The 19,729-nt window shown below is 45.1% G+C and overlaps 1 protein-coding gene across 6 annotated transcripts in view; it reads right to left on the bottom strand.

The window, feature by feature from the left end:
- Positions 1-19,729, bottom strand: part of CEP152 (centrosomal protein 152) — a 103,640-nt gene that overhangs the window by 58,244 nt on the left and 25,667 nt on the right. For all 6 annotated transcript variants that reach the window (XM_014453474.2, XM_023751678.1, XM_023751681.1 and 3 more), the window contains 5 exons: positions 18,592-18,731; positions 14,502-14,702; positions 8,966-9,113; positions 4,382-4,473; positions 3,527-3,690 (listed from right to left, as the gene is read on the bottom strand). In XM_014453474.2, the coding sequence (XP_014308960.1) occupies positions 3,527-3,690; positions 4,382-4,473; positions 8,966-9,113; positions 14,502-14,702; positions 18,592-18,731 (745 nt within the window). The remainder of the gene's footprint in view (positions 1-3,526; positions 3,691-4,381; positions 4,474-8,965; positions 9,114-14,501; positions 14,703-18,591; positions 18,732-19,729) is intronic.

The raw sequence follows: 19,729 nt of genomic DNA, 5'->3' as shown, positions 1-19,729 counted from the left end.
TGGCTTGGGGGAAGCAGCTGGCCAGCAGGCGGGCGGCCCAAGGAGCGCAGAGCGGCGCAAGGTGGGGTGCACTCGAGGGGGCTCAGGCCTGGGCAGGGTGCTGGCGGGCAGGGATCTGCCTCGCCTGCAGAGAGTGAGGTTCTGTAGTGGCCCCAATAGGCAGGAAACAAGAGGCGATGACTGCAGGGATGACTGCAGGCGAGGAAGGACGCCCAGGCGGAGGGGCACAGACTGGCAGCCCTGAGGCGGGGGTAGAGGGGTGGCACCACCTCAGTGGAGGAGCGCCCCATGCTGGGTACCCCACTGCGGCGGTTTGGTGAAGCTCCCGGTGCTGACCGGGCCTCCCCGCGGCCTGTACACTTGAGAGGCCAGGACTCCTGCTCCCGCCTTGGCCCCCAAACTAAGCCTGCGCCCGCCCCTGCCCCCAGTTCTCGCCCACCCCATGGGAGTGCACAACTGCACAGTGAGTGCAAGCCTACCACCTGCTCCCCAGAAGGGGGGGCAGTAAAGAATGGGGGTGGGGCGGGGGAGAGGAAAGAATGTGGAGCATCCATGATGAAGAGGTGCTGGAGAATGAGGCTTGGAAGCCTCATGGGGAGGTTTGTTCTGTTTGCCCTGGCTGTCCCTTAGGAAAGGCGGAGAGCCAGCTGTGAGGGCTCCCTGCGCGAGGAGTCCAGTTCCATAGCCAACTGGAATTGGCCTCAGTTTCCTGCTCCGTAAAATGTGTTAAGCGTGTCCCAGTGCCTTCACTGAGCTTTGAGAGCCAATTGAAATCCTATATAAAGAAATGAGGGAAGACCTGAGAAAGAAAAGGAAGGGCAAGCAACACAAAAGAAAGATTGGAAGGAACCTGTAAACCTATTGTCACTTAAATAGGGACTAGAGTCAACAGTGTTGTAATGATGGTATGAAGCCAGGTGGGTACTGGAAGTATCAGGGAACACTTTGTAAAGTATATGGTTGTCTAACCACTATTCTGTAACTAATAAACCTGGAACTAATACAAAATAATATTGAATGTAAAGAAATGAAAATAGGAGTGAAATTTTTCTAAATTTCAAAGTTTAAATAAAGGCTGTAAAGGAAGGAAGGGGGAGAATAAAAATAGTGTTTTTCATTTTACCACTTTATTGTCTTTTCAGTGTATGATAAGACAGTTGTCTTTATATGGTGCTTTTATGCTTTTCTAAGTCATTATCTCATTTGATGTTCAGGGCAATTTAAAGACAAGATAATTATTCCCTCCACTATTCAAAGAAAGGAAATCTTGGTGCCTGGCCCCAATGATTCAATCGTCAATCCCTTATTGTAAAGCAGGGTTAGTGAAATTTTCTGTGAAGGGTCATATCTATACTAATAAAAGCCTTGGGGGTGATCGGGCCAGCAGGGGAGGGCAGTTGGGGATGATTAGGCCGGCAGGGGAGTAGTTAGGCGTCAATCAGGCCGGCAGGGGAGCTGTTAGGGAGCAATCAGGCAGGCACGCAGGTGAGTGGTTAGGAGACAGCGGTCCAGGATTGTGAAAGGGATGTCTAAATGCCGGGTTAGGCCCGATCCCGGCAGTCGGACATCCTGGGATCAGGCCTAAACCAGCAGTCGACATCCCCCAAAGGGTCCGAGATTGGAGAGGGTGCAGGCTGGGCTGAGGGACACCCTCCTCCCGTGCACGAGTTTCGTGCACCGGGCTACTAGTTAAATAATAATAGTAACACCTACTGTTGATGAAGTGCCTCACGTGCTGGAACATATTACATAAGGTCCTTTTTTATTCATTATCTGTTTTAATCCTCACTTGAACCCCCAAGATATATCCTATAATCCACTTATAGAAAAAGCCTCATAAGAAAACAGGCTTAGAAAAGTTAAGAAACATGCCCAAGGTCATAAAGCTACTAATAAATGGCAAAACTATTATTCAAAACAAAATCTGAATCATCTGGCATCAACAGGAAATGAGGCATTCACAACAGTAAATTTTCCAGATGACATTTTTAACTTTAAATTTTATGTAAATCTGTCTAAAAAATGTAACACAAACATCCTCTTGCACTTTAATTAACTAACCATGCTGACAGCTTTCTTGGACAACCTGGGATCATGTGGATCAGCAGCTCCATCCAATCCATTGTGCTCCCATAGACCTCTCCTTGCTGCCGATGTCTGGCTAACCCATGGCAGTACCTCTCCCAAACCCTAGCCCCAGCTACTCTTCTATCAGATAACTCATGGGTACAAACAAATCCAAGTCCGTAATAGCCCTAAGCTAAGAGCCTGACAATGACTCCAACGAAATACACCACATGATTTAGTTCTATGACTTTCTTCTTTGCTTTCTCACGGATTGTAGCTGTGGTCTTTGGAGATGACAGTCGCTAAAGGCTGACCTCCAGGTAAACGGGGCCTTACTAAACTAAAACATCTTGTTTCACAGTATTTCCTGATCACTTGAGATTTCAATTTACTGAATCTCACCTTACAGGTCTAAAAACAAAAGCCAGTACTAAAATATATAAGTTCTACATGCTATTGCAGAGCAAACCCTTCAGGAGACTTATATACTTGTATTTAGCTGCCTGATGCCTGAAACACAACAGATAATGGACACTCCCACTAAACAACGATGGTAAACGTGATCTTGAACTGGAAACCGGATGGTGCTGGTGTGGGCCAATGCATTCAAGGCTTTCCTTAGCCCAAATGCAGTCTCTTCCAGACAGGCACCTCTCATCTTATCCCAGATCACCAGAGGGAAGGAGAAATACCCCTTTGTACACTAAGCATGTAGCACTTGGCTGCTTACAAGTATGCCTCCCCCTCCCCACCAGACAGAAGGTGAACCCCTGTGGGAAGGGACTGTCTATAGCTCATCTTCTGTACTCCACTCCCAGAGCCTTCATCACACCTTCCAGAAAGCAGGTGCTTCACAAATGTGCATCTTCGCCTCCATTCATCTTTTAAGTGTTTAATGATTCCTAAATATACTCCCTCCTCTAACACCACCATGTCCTCCCCCATCAGTCCCAGGGAGGGACAATAAAACAGTCCCTTCCACAGGACTGCTAAAATAGCTGTGTTAAAAATCCCTATTTTAAGACGAAATCCCTATTTTAAAAGTAAGGCCACAGTAAGATTCCTAGGGAAAATTAATGCTTATTTTCTCATATACTACTGATAAATGCCAGACGCCTGCCTTCAACAGTGTTAATATAATAAAAATAATATGCTTCGCCTTAATAGTAAAACGGATCCATAATCTCAACTGTAGAATTTACTTTGTATATTTTAGCTAGATTAGTCATTTTTTTACCTTACTAAAACTGACGTGCCTATTGGTGCTGAAGACAGCGCAATATCAGTTCTTGAGGTTTCTGTTCATTTTGATATCAGACGTTTGCACTTCATCAGATATTACTAAAACATACTGGGACCCCTGGTCAGCTCATCATCTCCTGCCTGGTGCCGCTTGTTTACCAAGCCTCATCAGCATTAATAATGCAGACTCTTCTACAGTAAACTATTTTCTCCATACCTCTTAACTTCGGATTTCTTCCAGTTGGCTTTTTTAATACCCAAATCCACGTATGATTCCATGAGTTCTGCGTTTAATTCTCCTTCTGAGTCACTTGGAAGTATTCCTAGTCTTGCAGCAGATTCATAGAGAGAAATTTCATCTTTTAGTTCTGTTAATTCTTCCTACAACACAAAATTATTAAAAGTTATTTTCATGGTTTTCCTATAAGAAGGAATTTTGTCTATGCTTCAGATTCATTTTAATGGTCAAGAGAAGGCAGAAACGCTTCTTCAAATACATGTTAGCACACGTTAACTAGAACTTTACAAAGGCCAGCGTGGATCAGGTTTTCCAGCAAACTGAATGGAGGAACGAATACATGAGGAAGAACATGCAAGTCGGTTCTCTCACACCTCCCTCACATTCTGTTCTCTTCCATGAAAAGTACCCCTGGAGCTGAGGTACCGGTGGCAGCACTTTTTGGCTCACTAGAGCGGGAGACAGAATAAACCGGTTTCCCAGCAACAGCTGTCCTTCATGGTCTGCCAGCAGCGAAAAGGCAAACCACCCCTCTCCAGTGGAGGGTCCCCTGGACCGCTACCTCCAGCAGGAAATGTCAGCGGCGCCGGAGGAGGAGGTGATAGCGCCCCAGCTGCGCTGTAGGTTTTCACGCCTGTAGACAACCTTTTCTCTGGGGCACACACACAGACAGGCCCCTGGGCTTGACTCCCCAGCCGTGGGGGCGAGCCTGTGAACAACTTTGACGGGCTGCTTTGGAGATGGTCCACTGCCTTTTTGATGTAGAGAAATCCAAGGTTCAGAAAGGTGATGTAATCCAGCCACCCACCGTCTCTTCCAAGGGGCCACGCTCACCTGCAAAGCCCTGTTCATGCTTTCACACACAGCATGTGCCTTCTGAGCTTGCTGCAGCTGGAGCCGGAGCTGAGCCACCTCCTGGACTGAGCCTAGCGGGGAAGGGTCACAGAATACACCAAACGTAAATGGCCAAAGCACCTATGGGGTACAGAAGACATGAATCCACTGAGGCTACAGAAGGTGGGATTCTGCTTTATTACGTTTTAATATCTATTCAGGTGCACACAAGAATAGTCAGGGCACCCAGAAGGCACAGGTCCAAGATTTAATATGGCTCCCCATATGTCTTTGGGGCTACTGTGACCTTGCTGTGAATCAAATCACGTCTCCAGACCTGAACACTCTAGAAGTCCTTTAATAGGAGCATAACATTCCAATTCATAGAAAGCCAAAGTGAAAATTCTTTGGAACCCATTTCTATCCTCTAATAAGAAAACTACATCTGGTTGCCTTTAGCTTCTTTCTAAATGTTTTTATTTCCGCCACCCTGACCTCCACAAGTGAAAGAAGCCTATTAGAATTATGCCTCTGAAACTTTAGTAACCTAGTATTATAAATGTAACAAGGGAGGTTCCCATTTAATTTGTTTCTTGTTTCTTTTATTCTTTTTTTAATGTTTTTATTAATTTGAGAGAGAGAGGAAGGGAGAGGGATAGAGAGATAGACGCATTGATGAGAGAGAGACATCAACCCGCACACACCCCCACCGGGGATCGAGCCCACAACCCAGACACATGCCCTGACCGGGGATGGAACCCAGACCCCCTGGTTCAACCACTGAGCCACACCCACATGGGAGTCAAATGAGGTGGGGAGTAGGGCGAGGATTCCATTTACAAGGGACTTTATTGGGTTTCCTCAAAAGAAAATGAGCATCTGGGAAATGTTTAAGCAAAGTAATGATGACATATTATGCAACTAAGAAAATCATATTTTCAAATCCTTTAATGGCAAGGAAAAAGGCTCATAGTTTATGACATGGGAAACAAAAGAATACAAAACTAAACCAGGAGGGGAGACCTAAATAGAGCATTGTCCAAATTTTGATCAAAACACACACATTTAGACAATCTTTGACATTAGTACTTTTGACTTGTTTTGTTTTGTTTTTTAGAGAGTGGGAAAGGGCGAGAAAAACATCGATGTGAGAGCAAAACATCAATCGGTTGCCCTTGCACGTGCCCCAAATAGGGCTGGGGATACAACCTGTAACCTCACTTTTTGGTGTGTTTTTTTATAAGAGAAAGCTTCTTTAGAAAGTTACAGAGGTAGATGATGTGAGCTTTAGAAGAACTGGGCTCAGGAAACAAGGCAGAGAAGCAAAAGAAGGGCCCTTGAAAATCAAGAGAAAGAAAGCCAAGTACACTTAAAAAAAGACTCCAGTGGGCGTGCTCTAGGGAGCAAAAGAATGAGCTAGGTGCTCTGTCTTGAGGGTTTTAAAGGTGGAGATCTGAGGGGAGGTCTAGCGACAGATCTCAATAGAATATTCATCAGCTTTCCAGGTGTGTCCTTTCAGGGCTGTGGTCTCCACTGATTGGTGGGTGCCAGGGCAGGGGACCATTAATCCTTGCAGTTGGTCCTGATGTCAGCCCTGGCATGCAACTGAGGCCTAGACATTATCGCTAAGGAGTTAGTGCTTAAGGGAGTGGTTGTGCAAGGCCCTGCATGGGAGTCGAATGAGGCCACTCTTCAGCCCTTTGTCCCTGCTCTAAGGGGGTCTATCACATGACTAGCGGCATGCCAGGGGAGGAAAGGTCAGGGGAGGGTCTGAACCGCATGACCATCAGTGTGAAGGGTCAGGGAGTCTAAACTGATAACCAGAGACACTCCAGGGGAGGAAAGGTCACCCTGAGGCAGGTCCTTGTTTTCCTAGTTTTGCCCATTGCCAGGTACCTGGGGATTTCTGCCCAGGGGAACTTCTAAACCTGGCCCATCATCCTTGCTCTGCTCATGTCTACCACATTCCCCACTCCAGGGTCAGTGCTCTGATTGACTTTTGAATAACCCACTCATACACATTGTACCAATAGTCAGAATTGACTTAACATGCCAAAGTGTAACTTTCATATATATGTTAATTAATAGCCCCTGAGCTATTTCCACAGCATGGAAAATAAAAATTTGATTATTTTATTGCCTTTTACTCTAATATCTACACTAATAAAAGACAAACATGCAAACTGACCATACCTTTGCTACACCTTAAGCCATGCCCACCCACCAATCAGAGTGACTATATGCAAATTAACCCAACCAAGATGATGGCCGGCAGTCACGGAGCTGGAGCAAGCAGGAGGCTTGGTTGCCCAGTGTAGGAGGAAGCCAAGCTTCCCACCTGCTGCGGCCAGCTCTGAGCTCCACTCAAGGCAACAAAGTTTCAATTATAGAAGATAAATAAACCCCAGATACCTGCTTTCAGCCAGCCGTGGCCACGGAGCTGGAGTGAGCAGGAGGCTTGGGTTGCCCCTGGCGATGGAGGAAGCCAAGCTTCCCGCCTGCCCTGGCCAGCTCTGAGCTCCACTCAAGGCTACAAAGTTTCAATTATAGAAGGTAAATAAATCCCAGAATAAAAAAAATTTTAAAAAAGGAGAGGCTGGGAGCTTCTGTCACCGGGGGGCTTGGACAGCCTGAAAACAGCCCTCATCCCCTCACCCAGACTGGCCAGGCACCCCAGTTGGGACCCCCTACCCTAAAGGGGTTTTGTCCAGCCTGCAAACAGCCATCAGCCCCTCACCCAGGCTGGCCAGGCACCCTAGTGGGGACCCCCACCTTGAAGGGGGTGTGACCAGCCTGCAAACAGCCATCAGCCCCTCACCCAGGCTGCCCAGGCACCCAGTGGGGACCCCCACCCTGATCCGGGACACCCTTCAGGGCAAACCAGCCGGGCCCCCACCTGTGCACCAGGCCTCTATCCTATTTAATAAAAGGGTAATATGCAAATTGACCCTAACAGCAGAACGACTGGGAATGACTGGTCACTATGACACACACTGACCACCAGGGGGCAGATGCTTAATGCAGGAGCTGTCCCCTGGTGGTCAGTGCGTTCCCACATGGGGGAGCTCTGCTCAGCCACAAGCCAGGGCTGATGGCTGCCAGCACAGCGGTGGTGGTGGGAGCCTCTCCCGCCTCCTCAGCAGCACTAAGGATGTCCAACTGCAGCTTAGGTCTGCTCCCTGCTTATAAGTGGACATCCCCTGAGGGCTGCCGGGCTGCCAGAGGGATGTCTGACTGCCAGCTTGGGCCCGATCCCCCCAGGGAGTGGGCCTATGCCAGCAGGTGGACATCCTCCGAGAGGTTCCAGACTGCAAGAGGGCATAGGCCAGGCTGAGGGACCCCCCCCCCCGGAGTGCACAAATTTTTGTACACCGAGCCTCTAGTCATTTTATAAAAATGAATAGGAAATCATAACATTGCTGAAACTAATGATAGGAAGCATATTCTCAAACTTAATACCATGGAGACCATAGGAAAAATCTTAAGAATGACAGCCCTGGATGGTGTGCTCAGTGGCTATAGTGTCTGCCCCTGGACTAAAGGGACATGAGTTCGAAATCGGATCAAAGGCACATAATGGGTTGCAGGTTCGATCCCCGGTCCCCGCCCTAGCTCCCCCCTCCCCCACCGCCTCCGGGAGCATGCAGGAGGCAACCAATCAACCAATTAATGTGTCTCTCTCACATCAATCTCTCTCTCTCTCTCTCTCTCTCTCTCTCTCTCTCCACCCCCCCTCCCTTCTTCACTTCCACTCTCTATAAAAATCAATGGAGCCTGCCTGGTGTGGTTCAGTGGTTGAGCATTGACCTATAAACTAGGAGGTCACCGTTCGATTCCTGGTCAGGGCACATGCCCAGGTTGTGGGCTCGATCCCCAGTGTGGGGCATGCAGGAGGCTTCTCACCAGGGCCCAGGCCAGAGGCAACCAATCGATATGTTTCTCTCACATCGATGTTTCTCGCTGCCTTTCCCTCTCTCTTCCACTCTCTCTAAAAATCAATGGAAAAATATCCTTTGGTGAGGATTGATTTTTTAAAAAATTATAAAAACTATAACTCACTGGCTTCAATTGATTAGGTAAGTGGCTATATTCCATTGTGAGAGGGAAAATAATTAAAGAAGTTACACAAAATGACAGAACTACATGATCAGTGATCAATTCTAAACAGCAAAATATAACAGGATTTCATATCGTTTTTAGCTTTCAGAGATAGACTCTACATTATAACATGTAATTTATTATTCAATTTCTGAACATTCAGCCTTGGTACATTTTCAAAAGCAGGTTATTATCTATGCGTGTGGCCTTCATTTCACTTGAAGGAAATACATTCAAATGTCTACTGCAGTTACCTCTGTGCAGTAGAATTATTGGTTATTGTTATTTTCTACCTTATATTGTCTGTGTTTTCCAAATTATCTAATAAATATGCACTAGCTCTGACACATGTATAGTAACGATGTTTAAAAAATTGTTACCAACGATCTCGATTGTCTTTTCTGGGGCTTTATAATTCAAGGCTCCTATGTTCTCTCTGCATAGTATACTAGCCTTCCGGGAGACCACAGAGCCTCAGACACCCACCTGAGTGCAGCAAGTTGGCACACTGCTTTTGACTCTCCTCTAGACTTCTGGACAATCTGTTAATCATCTCCGTCTTTTCTAATTTGGTTGCTTCTTGATTCCTTTCCAGTTGTTTCACCTTGTCTTTCAAATGACAGCAAATGTCTTCCTAAATAGAAAAAGTGTTCAAGAAGTCATTTTTATGATCCATTATTAAGTATTAAACTATCAATTATTATTCATGATTGGGTTTTAAGTCAACTATAAAATCATCACATGGCAACATCACCTCCTCTACAAGGATAAGTGCACGGGACTGGGAGTCAGGCAAACCAAGTCATGCGATCTTGGGTGAGTCATCAACTTCTCAGTCTGTTTTTTCTTTTGGAATTACACTAACAAAGGTTGAATTCCATGATTTCTAAAGTGCCTTCTGCTCTACATTCACAAGACACTGCTGTTCTAGAACTAGGTCCTATTCAGGCCAAAGGAAAGGCAGTACATTCCTACTAGTATTTGCACTTTACACTGCCAGTGAAGTGTGTGTAGACACATTCAGGCATGCCACTCTGACTCTGAAGCATGGAGTTTCTATCCCAGGACAGCAAGGACACAGACAAACACACGGAGCCTCCCTCGACTCTGAGCATCCAAAAGCTCATTCAGTTCTGAGCAGCCAAAAATAATCTTTCCCTCTTCTGAACTCCTTTTAAACTTGATCTGTTTCTCTCGTGTTTTTCCTTCTACCTTTTACATGTCTTACTTGTCTTCATAGTTTCCTTGCAGGTGCCTATGCAATGCCTTACACATAGTATGTACTACAAAAAAAAACAAAACAACAACAAAAAACAAAAAAAAAACCTTAAAAATAAATGACAAAGAACAACAAATAGAATGAATGTGTGCACACATGTATGTGTGTAACTGTATGGGGATGTATAAATACAGAGCATGTATACAATGTATTCAAGTTTCTTAAAAAAAAAATGCGTTTGTGTGTTTGGGAGCAGTGAGTCACGGGAGTGCCGAGCCCCTGTAGGAGAAATCATCACCTCTCATTCAAAAAGGACTTCACAGGCTGAATTCCAGGCCAAAGGAGCATGAGAAAGGCAGAGAGGTAAATTGGCTAAAGTTCCCTGGAAAAAACCTGAAGAAATTAATAGAAAGAGGAAAATCAAGAAAGGGCTTTAAAGCAGAAAGCATTGGGGGCCTGATCCAAAGGAAAACCTCAAGCCTAATAATGCCCTAAGGATACCACCCCAAAGCACACCTCATAAGGATACGGACAGTGCCCCTGAGCAGAGGAAAGGGGCTCTGAAGTCTCCTGTTTTGGCTTAACAATTCATGTGAACTTTGTGTTCTAGTTCATGATGTAGCCGTGTTTGCTTTAAATTTTTTCTCCTGAATTTGTGGGCAAAATGGAGCTCCTGGAAACTGACCGTGTTTATCCAACCCTGCCAGCCTCTTGGCCACGCTGCTGATCCCCAGGCCAGCTCGGAAAGCAGGGCTCTCACGCACCCGAGTACCACGCAAGCACAGTGAGTGCCCTAAAGTCAATGACAGCGTGAACGTGTGTGCAAGAAGGGGTGGGGAGACAGCTAACGCTTATGAGCTGGGGAAGTCATCGAGATTTTACAAGAGACTGCAAACTGGTTTAAAAAAAAAAAGTAGATATGAAAAACACTGTAAACAAAAGGCAGACTGTGGCGATGATTTACCTACATGCATTAATCAATTAAATCATGCAGTTTCCTGTTGACAAGTTCAGGAAAACAGATTACACTCATAAACTGTGCAACTTAAACACCAAAAACAAACAAAACAAAATGAATGGTTCCATCTTTTCCATGATTAGCATGAGTGATGAGAACACTCAATTCAAGACAAAGACAGAATGAGACAAGTGGGGTCATAAAAAGAGTAATAATAGCAGAGTCCATGGAAGCAAATAAAATTGAACAGATTTCTATGGCACAGCCAAAATGAAGATTAGGACACGGACACACACACAACACACACACACACGTCTGTGAGAGTCCCTCAGCCAATAGAATGAGTTTAAATTAAATATAATGTTAAAGAAAGGTAGGAAAGGGATCACGTGAAAATCATGACACAGAAACCAAAGTCCCTGACTTCACTGAAAGCTGAAGATTTCAAGACCAGAATGAAAAAAGGTTTTAGACCAGCCGTGGGCAAACTACGGCCCGCTTGAAATGAATAAAACTAAAAAAAAAAAAAGACTGTACCCTTTTATGTAATGATGTTTACTTTGAATTTATATTAGTTCACACAAACACTCCATCCATGCTTTTGTTCCGGCCCTCCGGTCCAGTTTAAGAACCCATTGTGGCCCTTGAGTCAAAAAGTTTGCCCACCCCTGTTTTAGACCCTCAAGGAGATAGAGATCCTCCCATGACACTTCCATGCATTAGAGATACAGAGGCAGGGTAGAGGAGAGAATTTGGGAGACAGTTGGCCAGGAGCGAGTTCTGTCGCTGAAGAACGCTTCGAGCTCCGAGCAGCTCTTCGTCTGCTCTCATCTTCTCTGTCACTTAATTCGTTCCGAGACCGAGCTCGAAACTCAGCCAAAGTAACGAGAACTGTTACAATGTGTTGTGAGTGTGTAGTATCTCAAAAAAGTCGTTAGTCGGGACACTTGTAAGTCAAGGCCCCACTGTATTATAATTTCACAAGCCATATATTTCTCAAAATATACTCGTTACAGAGACATTTTTAAAAAGCCCAGCTGTACCATGGATAGCTAAGTTAGGCAATCGCTGTGTTGAATTTTGTCTTTCAAAATATACTTAAATATCCATCAAGCTAGTTTACATCCTGATGTTTAGCTGTTGTTCAATAAAGGTTTGCTGAACAGGTGAAATAATGCAATTAATCTACAACTGCAGTCGCTACCCAGCAAGAATGTGTTTTTCATAAAGCGGTGATTTTCAACCTTTCAATCTGAAGAAGCTCCCTGGTCTTCTAAAAAAACACTGCATATGCTCACACCCAAAGGAAACTCCGCTGTTTCAGAGGATCCATCCGTCTCCTGGGGCCTCGTCCCGACTGCCTTAGAGGAGGCCAGGGTAAGAATCGCTTTAACCAGGAACACTTACTCCGCGTGAGCATCTGCTCTGTCAACACTGTGCACATCAAACACACAGTACATGGCACACAGTCATAACTACATGAGAGCCGCTCAGAACCAGACACCGGCGAACGTATTCATTTACTGAATTGCCCAGTTATTTGTTCCTTGCTACTTACTTTCTAAGACTTGTTTTACTTTTCTTTGCAATCTGCTGAACAGAGTGTAGCAGCTAAGTGTTCACCCGAAAGGGAAATAACATGCAGCTCCCTCTGTAATAACCCTTATGACGAAAAAGCGGGCAAGGGGTAAAATGCAGTATGTACGTATGGCTACCGGTTATGTAAGAAAATCTACATCGACCCTCTCCGTGTGGAAGAGACTCAATGCATTTTCAGGTGACAGGCGGGCATCTCCCTCGCTCCTGGTGGATTTTTACAGCACCTCTACAGTCGGGAGTCTCAATTTCGATTCTGAAATTATATAGACTGACCTTTCACTAAAAACACTACTGAGGCAACTGACAGCAAATGGAGAGCACAAAAGGGCACCATAATGAAACACTCCCAGGAAGAAACAACGATAAGCACTTTGGCATCGGCACTTTGCAAAGCAGTTGTGCAATTATACACAGAGGCCTATATCCGTGCTGTGCTATGCGATGCTATTTAAGAACAACAACAAAACAGTCACAGAATGTAATGGCAGAAAAAAGACCTTAATCAGCACCTTCAGTGTGTGGTTCAGGGGTCCGAAGCCCCATTCAGCACAGAGTCAAAACTTTGTTCCCTGCTCCAGACGGGGGCAGAGAATCGAGAATGGACTGGGCTCAGGAGCTGAACACACAGGAGTTCTCCCAGCCCTCCCCATAACTGTGTCTAAGGCAGCAGAGAATGGAGACATCCTCAAGTAACCCAGGATGCAAAAGCCGCCAGACTCCACTCCTCTCATCATCCAAGGAGGACCATTCTCCACGTCTAACTTTAATGCTATTCCCCACACACAACCAAAGTTAATAAAACTGTATTTCAAATTCCATTTGTTTATATATTATATAAAGTAAATTCTCAATAATTTTACCTAACCTTTGTCTTTCCCCACCCCTATATATGCTCCACACTGGTCAAATTCATAATAAGTTTCTCTATAAAAAGAATAAAAACATCTTTAGGAAAATGAACATAATAAAAACTCATATAAATGTACATTAAAATAAAATAAAATGGTATACAAACAATTATTATTGCCAATAATGCATCTTATATTAGCTCTATCTAAATAATGGAAAATTTTAGAGTCAGCTGTATAAATAAGAAATAAGAACCCAAATCAGAATGAATTTTAAGTGTAGTGGAATTTTCCATACACTCACATCTTATTTTTTTTCTTCTCTTCCTTTGGGTTAAATTAGTTCTGAAACTGCATTAAGGAAAATGCGCTTTGAAATTTTATTCACTGAAACGATTACCTGGAGTTTTGGAGCACAAGCAAACCCCCACCTGACTCACCATCAGCTTACAACATCCTATTCCCTTTGGGGCAAAAGTAATAAAAACTGTGAAATGTGCTCAAGTCTCAATCCTCAATAATTTTAGATCAGACTACCTTCCCTCATTTACTGTGCTAGTCTCAAAATGAACTCTTCTCTCAAGAACCATTTCTAGACAGTCTTAACGATGGGCTTCTTACCAAACGCTGGGAGACCCAAGAAAGGTGTTCTAGTGGTTAAGCTCCCAGGACCAGCCCTCAAGCCATCTCCCAGAACACTCATTCCTTCCAGTCTGGATTTATTCCAGGACAATATGTATAAACTAGAGGCCCGGTGTACAAATTCGTGCACCAGTGGGGTCCCTCAGCCTGGCCTGCGGGATTGGGCTGAAACTGGCTCTACGACATCCCCCGAGGGGTCCCAGATTGTGAGACAGCACAGGCCAGGCTGAGGGACCCCACTGGTGCACGATCAGGGCCGGGGAGGGACACCGGAGGTTGGCTAGCCAGGGAGGGACTGTGGGAGGGCTCCAGGGTGTGTCCGGCTCAGTCCCGATCAGGCGGACCCCAGCAACAAGCTAACCTACCAGTCGGAGCATCTGCCCCCTGGTGGTCGGTGAACATCATAGCGAGCGGTTGAGCAGCCTTAGCATATAATTAGCATATTACACTTTGATTGCTTGAACGGCCGACCTGACAACCGGACAATTAGCATATTAGGCTTTTACTATATAGGATACCCTACAAGTAAACAACTAGCACTGTGAGAATCCATCCTACCACAGGAAGGGTTTCCAAAATCCTGCCTGCCTTAGGGAGTAGGCATAAATAAAAAATCTTTGTCTTTAAATTTTTACTTACAATAAAAAACCTACTGCAAACATCCAAAATTTCTATATGAAGAACCACAAAATGTCAGTTACAAGACAGAACGGCTTTGCTTATTGATAACAGTGGCTCATTTGAAATCATCCCAACCTGTTCCTTAAGGGCAGCCACTGTAGCATCCAACTTGTTTTGTAAGGACAGCACTTGCTCCTCATACTTGTTGGTGAGGCCCGCCACGACGCTCTCGTGCTGCTCCCGGGCGCGCTGCAGGGACTCGGAGTGATGCAGGTCCAGCAGCTGCTGCTTCAGGCTTTCCAGGGCCATTTCCGTCGTCCTGGACTTCTTAATCATCTAGCAGACACACGACAGCCCCGTTTATGGTATGTGACTCTGTGCTCTCTTTATAAACATTAACTCCCAAAATCAACCATGCTTTAATGACAGTAGAGAAGGGTCTCCCCATGGTGGCTCTGGTTCCTTAAGGCTTCCCTGTCTGGGACCCACCAGGCCCATAGGGGCTGCAAACATTATTCACTGAGAAGAAAAAAAAAAAACTGGAATTACCCGAGATGACAAGGTGGGTACCAGACAAGGAACCTGCGGCAACTATACGGTCCCAGTGCTGTTTGCAATGCTCTGTGAGCCAAGTGTGGGGGGCAATCCAATTGTCAGGTCACAGAAAAATGGCAACTGTTTCTTGAAAGACTGATGAAACTTGTCAATGGTCACTTACTAAAAACACGGTTTTGAAAGCTATAATTGTATAGTTACAAAATACTGGTGTAGTACACCAGTATTTTGTAACTGTACAATTATAGCTTTCAATACTGGCTCCCAAAATATGTCCATGTCCTAATTCCTGAAACTTGTGAATACCTTATATTACATGGCAAGAGAAAATTGAGGTTGCAGACTGAACTAAAGTTGTTAAACTGATGACTTTAAAATAAGGAGGTTATCCCGGATTATCTGGGTGGGCCTAATGTATCCACAATGGTCCTTAAATGAGGAAAACTGAGGCAGAAAGGTCAGAACCAGTGACCGCTGGCTCTGAGGATGGAAAAGGGCCATAAACCCTTTGCATGTACCCTCTCAAGGCTAGAAAACGCAAGAAAATGGATTATCCCACTAATACCGTTTTAATTAGCTAGTTATTAAGAATACCAAAGAAGGAAAAGGGAGGCCAGAACATTATAGGCATGTCACTTGGGCAGCTTCACCAGGAAGCTGCAACTTCACACTCCCCAGGGAGCTGATGGCCCATTCCCTGCAGATTACTAGGGGAAGGGACTGAACAAAGGGAAGATGGGCACACAGGCAGTGAAGTTGGGGTGACCTAGGGAAGGTGCCCATCAGTCAAACCTGGGAACAGAAATCACTGGACAAAGGAGGCAGGGCTACTGCCAGCCCGCAAAAATTTTGGAATACATAATCCCCTAGACTAGCGGTCGGCAAACTGCGGCTCGGCAAACCGAGGCTCGCGAGCCACATGCGGCTCTTTTGGCCCCTTCAGTGTGGCTCTTCCACAAAATACTGACTTCTGCGCACGAGCCACGAAGTTTCAATCGCACTGTATGTGTGCGCCTGCACGTGGTATTTTGTGGAAGAGCCACACTCAAGGGGCCAAAGAGCCGCATGTGGCTCGCGAGCCGCGGTTTGCCGACCACGGCCCTAGACAAAGGCGCTCTCTCTCTTGGCTCTTGGCTCTCTGGTCCCTTTGGCTTTGCTCCTGCCCGTGTTCCCTCCATAGCCATGCGGCCCTCGGGACCCCACATGCAGTGGACTGCTGGACTGCAGCTGGGAACACAAACTAAGCTGGTTTAACGCTGGACTGGACACTGCTCCAACATGGGATGAAAACTCTGGGCCGCGGCGTTCATCCTAGCCCCACCGACGTCACAGCTCCACTTCTTCTGTGGCGGGACCGAGGGAGATGGGGCCTTGGAAACTCAGGGGGTGACCCCACAGAAATAAAGCTTTCTACAACGTCTCAGCTTCCCATGGGGACCTCCGGAAATTCTTATTCCAGGGGCACCCCAAGAAGCCCATGTCCCCCAGCAACTGGTGGGGATGAGGGGATCTCCTTACCGCTAACACCACAGAGCTTCCAAAAAGCAACACAGCCCTGTTCACACCTTAATTTTAGCCCAGTGAGACCCATGCCAGACGTCGGACCTCTGGAACTCTAAGATAATAATTTGTGTTGTTTTAAACCACTAAGTCTTTGGTATTCTGTTGTATCTGTATAGCAGCATAGAATCAAAACACGTGGTGATCTGTAGTTTTTTTAATTTATCTTTATTATGCTACTTTATGTCTGATAAATGCAATTTCTAATTCAGAAGATTACAAAGTTATAACCTTTTACTACATAAAAAGCTATAATTGTAGTTACAACTAATAACTTTATTAGTTTTCAAAACTTTTAAAATAATCTACTGCAATATTGTGATGTCTAAGAAATATATATTTGGTCATTCAAATGACCAATGTATTTGGTCCTCATCTGCAATTCCTGGCTCACAGCTCCCAAAACCTTGGCATTTCCTAAGTGTTGAGAGTGATAAAATGTCTCTTGTTGCGTGAATGAGGTTGACTTTTCACCTGAGGATGGGGACTGGTTGTGTTGGAACTTTCAGTCCCTGACCTCCAAGGTGGGGAGAGGGGCTAGAGGTTGAATTAATTGTAGGTGTCTGATTTTAATCAACCATGCCAAGGCAATGAAGTCTCCATAAAAACCCAATCAGACAGGGTTCTCAGAGCTTCTGAGGTGGTGGACATGTGGAGATGCAGGGAGAGGGTGTACTCAAGAGGGCACGAAAGCTCCAAATCCTTTCCCCATACCCTGCTCCATGCCTCTCTTCCCCTGGCTGTTCCTGAGTTATATCATTTTATAATAAACCAACTAGAGGCCCGATGCATAAAAATTCGTGCACTCGGGGATGGGGGGGGAAGTCCCTCAGCTCGACCTGCACCTTCTGGCAGTCTGGGAGCCCTCGAGGGATATCCAACCGATGGCTTAGGCCAGGGGTGGGCAAACTTTTTGACTCAATCGGTTCTTAAACTGGACCGGAGGGCCAGAACAAAAGCATGGATGGAGTGTTTGTGTGAACTAATATAAATTCAAAGTAAACATCATTACATAAAAGGGTACGGTCTTTTTTTTTTTTAGTTTTATTCATTTCAAATGGGCCGGATCCGACCCTCGGGACGTAGTTTGCCCACGGCTGGCTTAGGCCCACTCCCCAGAGGCCACAGTCTGGCCTCCCTCTGTGGGAAGCAACCGGCAGGCCGATTGGGCAGCCGGCAAACGGCCGGCCCCACCCCCCAATCGCCTCTCCGCCCCCCAATCGCCATCCCCTCTCTCTGCCTGCTGGCACCTGCCTTGGCTGGTCTGGCGCCACCTGCTCACCAGCCCCGCCCCCTGCTGACCGGTCAGTCCGCAGTTTGGTCGATTTGCATATTAGGCTTTTATTACATAGGATAATCTAGTAAGTAAAATGTTTCTCTGAGTTCTGTGAGCCTCTCTAGAAAATTAATGGGACCCAACGAGGGGGTTGAGGGAACCACTGATTTACAGCCATTCAATCAGAAGTACAGGTAACAACCTCGGATTACAACTGGTGTCTAAAGTTGGTGCAGACAGTGTCAGAATTGATGAATTCCTGGACCTCCAGCTTGTGTCTGAGAATTGCTTGGTGTTGGTTTGGGGAGGAAAGCAGGGGAGACTTGGGAGAAGAAAACCTGTGAGCAGGGGCTTGGTAATCAAATAGCAGCGTGCCGTGGAAAGTTTTGTCCATGTACAAGTATCGAAAACAACCAACAGACTTGAGTGTGAGAGTTAGAGAAGAGACAGGCAAGGGATAGACATAATCAGAACTGTACTTTAGAAAGATTAACCAGATGGCCATAAGAGAGAATTCGGAGAAGGGATAAAAGAATAGAGACTAGTAAGAGACTTTTGCATAGATAAAATCCCAAATTCAGGACTTGTGAACAGAAATGAGGAGACTCAACAGAATGTAGCAGATGAAGGGGAACAAAGAAGCTGGGATTTCTTCCTGATGTCTGATGTACAGATGGCTGGGTAGATAGATGGGAGCACCATGCCTCCAAAGTAAGGAAAAGAATATAAAGCTTATGGTGGAAGAAAGTATGAACTTCCAAGTTCTTCTAAATTTAGTCCTACCATTCCAAAAGTTAAGTGACTAAATTTTTCACAAATAGTTAAAATATTTACCTGTTCTTCCTTGACTTTTAGTGCTTGTATTTGGGTCTCCAGCGCTTTGATTTGTGCTTCAAGCTGTATCTCTCTTTCTTTTCCATTCTGAAAGAGTTTCTGTGATTCTCGAAGGCTGAGGGCCAAACCATCCTTTTCATCTGGGACATTAAAAATGTTTATGAGAATAATATGTTACTGTAAAGGGACCCCAATTGTCACAATCTCTACCAAATATCAGATCTATATCACATATAAAAGTTGTTGCATTCAATTTAATTCAGAAAATGAACTTTAGCTGACTTAGAGAAAACCAGAAAAGTTCCAAAAATGAATGCCTGCGTGACACCAAAAAAATTTAGACAACCAGAACCTCTTCCTTCAAAAATCTGATTGTATCCCTTTGGGCACTCTAAAAGATTTCCTAACAATGACTTCAGCATCTATTTATTTGAGAAGCTACACAGATATGACAAAACCGTTAATCAGGAAAGAAATCTGAGGGCCCAGCCAGCATGGCTCAGTGGTTGAGCTTCGACCTATAAATCAGGAGGTCATGGTTTGATTCCCAGTCAGATTTTGGGCTCGATCCCCAGTGTGGGGCATGCACAAGGCAGCCTATCAATGATTCTCTCTCATCACTGATATTTCTATCTCTCCCTCTCCCTTCCTCTCTGAAATTAATAAAAATCTATTTTTTTTAAAAAGGAATCTGAAGACTAATTACGTTCTATACATACTTGCAATGAACTCTTAAATCCACCTAACCTTAAATTCTTCCCACATACTTTATATGATAGCCTACAAATTCTTCTCTCAAAATAAAATGTATGATCACTACAGAAAGATGCCTTTATCCCTATCAATTAAGTTTGAAATGAGCTGGAGTGCAGTCACAAAATTATTCTATAAATGAAACGTTCAACATGGACCGAAACTACAGAAAGCACGAAGAGTAAGCAATTAGAGTTTGAATCTGTATTTACTCTGTGTGCTTCTCCCAGGTGTGGCTCCATGTTCTCCTTGGCACACCTGCAGGAGTTCAGGGTCACTGTCTCTTCCTTGGATTAAAGCAGTGGTTCTCAACCTTGGCTGCGCATTAGAATCAACCTGGGAAATCTTTTTTAAAATCCTGATATTCTGGGGCCCCATCCCTCAG

This window comes from Myotis lucifugus, unplaced genomic scaffold (assembly GCF_000147115.1).
Source record: "Myotis lucifugus unplaced genomic scaffold, Myoluc2.0 scaffold_23, whole genome shotgun sequence".
Lineage (NCBI taxonomy): Eukaryota > Metazoa > Chordata > Mammalia > Chiroptera > Vespertilionidae > Myotis > Myotis lucifugus.
Note: the sequence above shows the minus strand (reverse complement) of the source record. Positions and strands in the feature narration are given on the sequence as shown.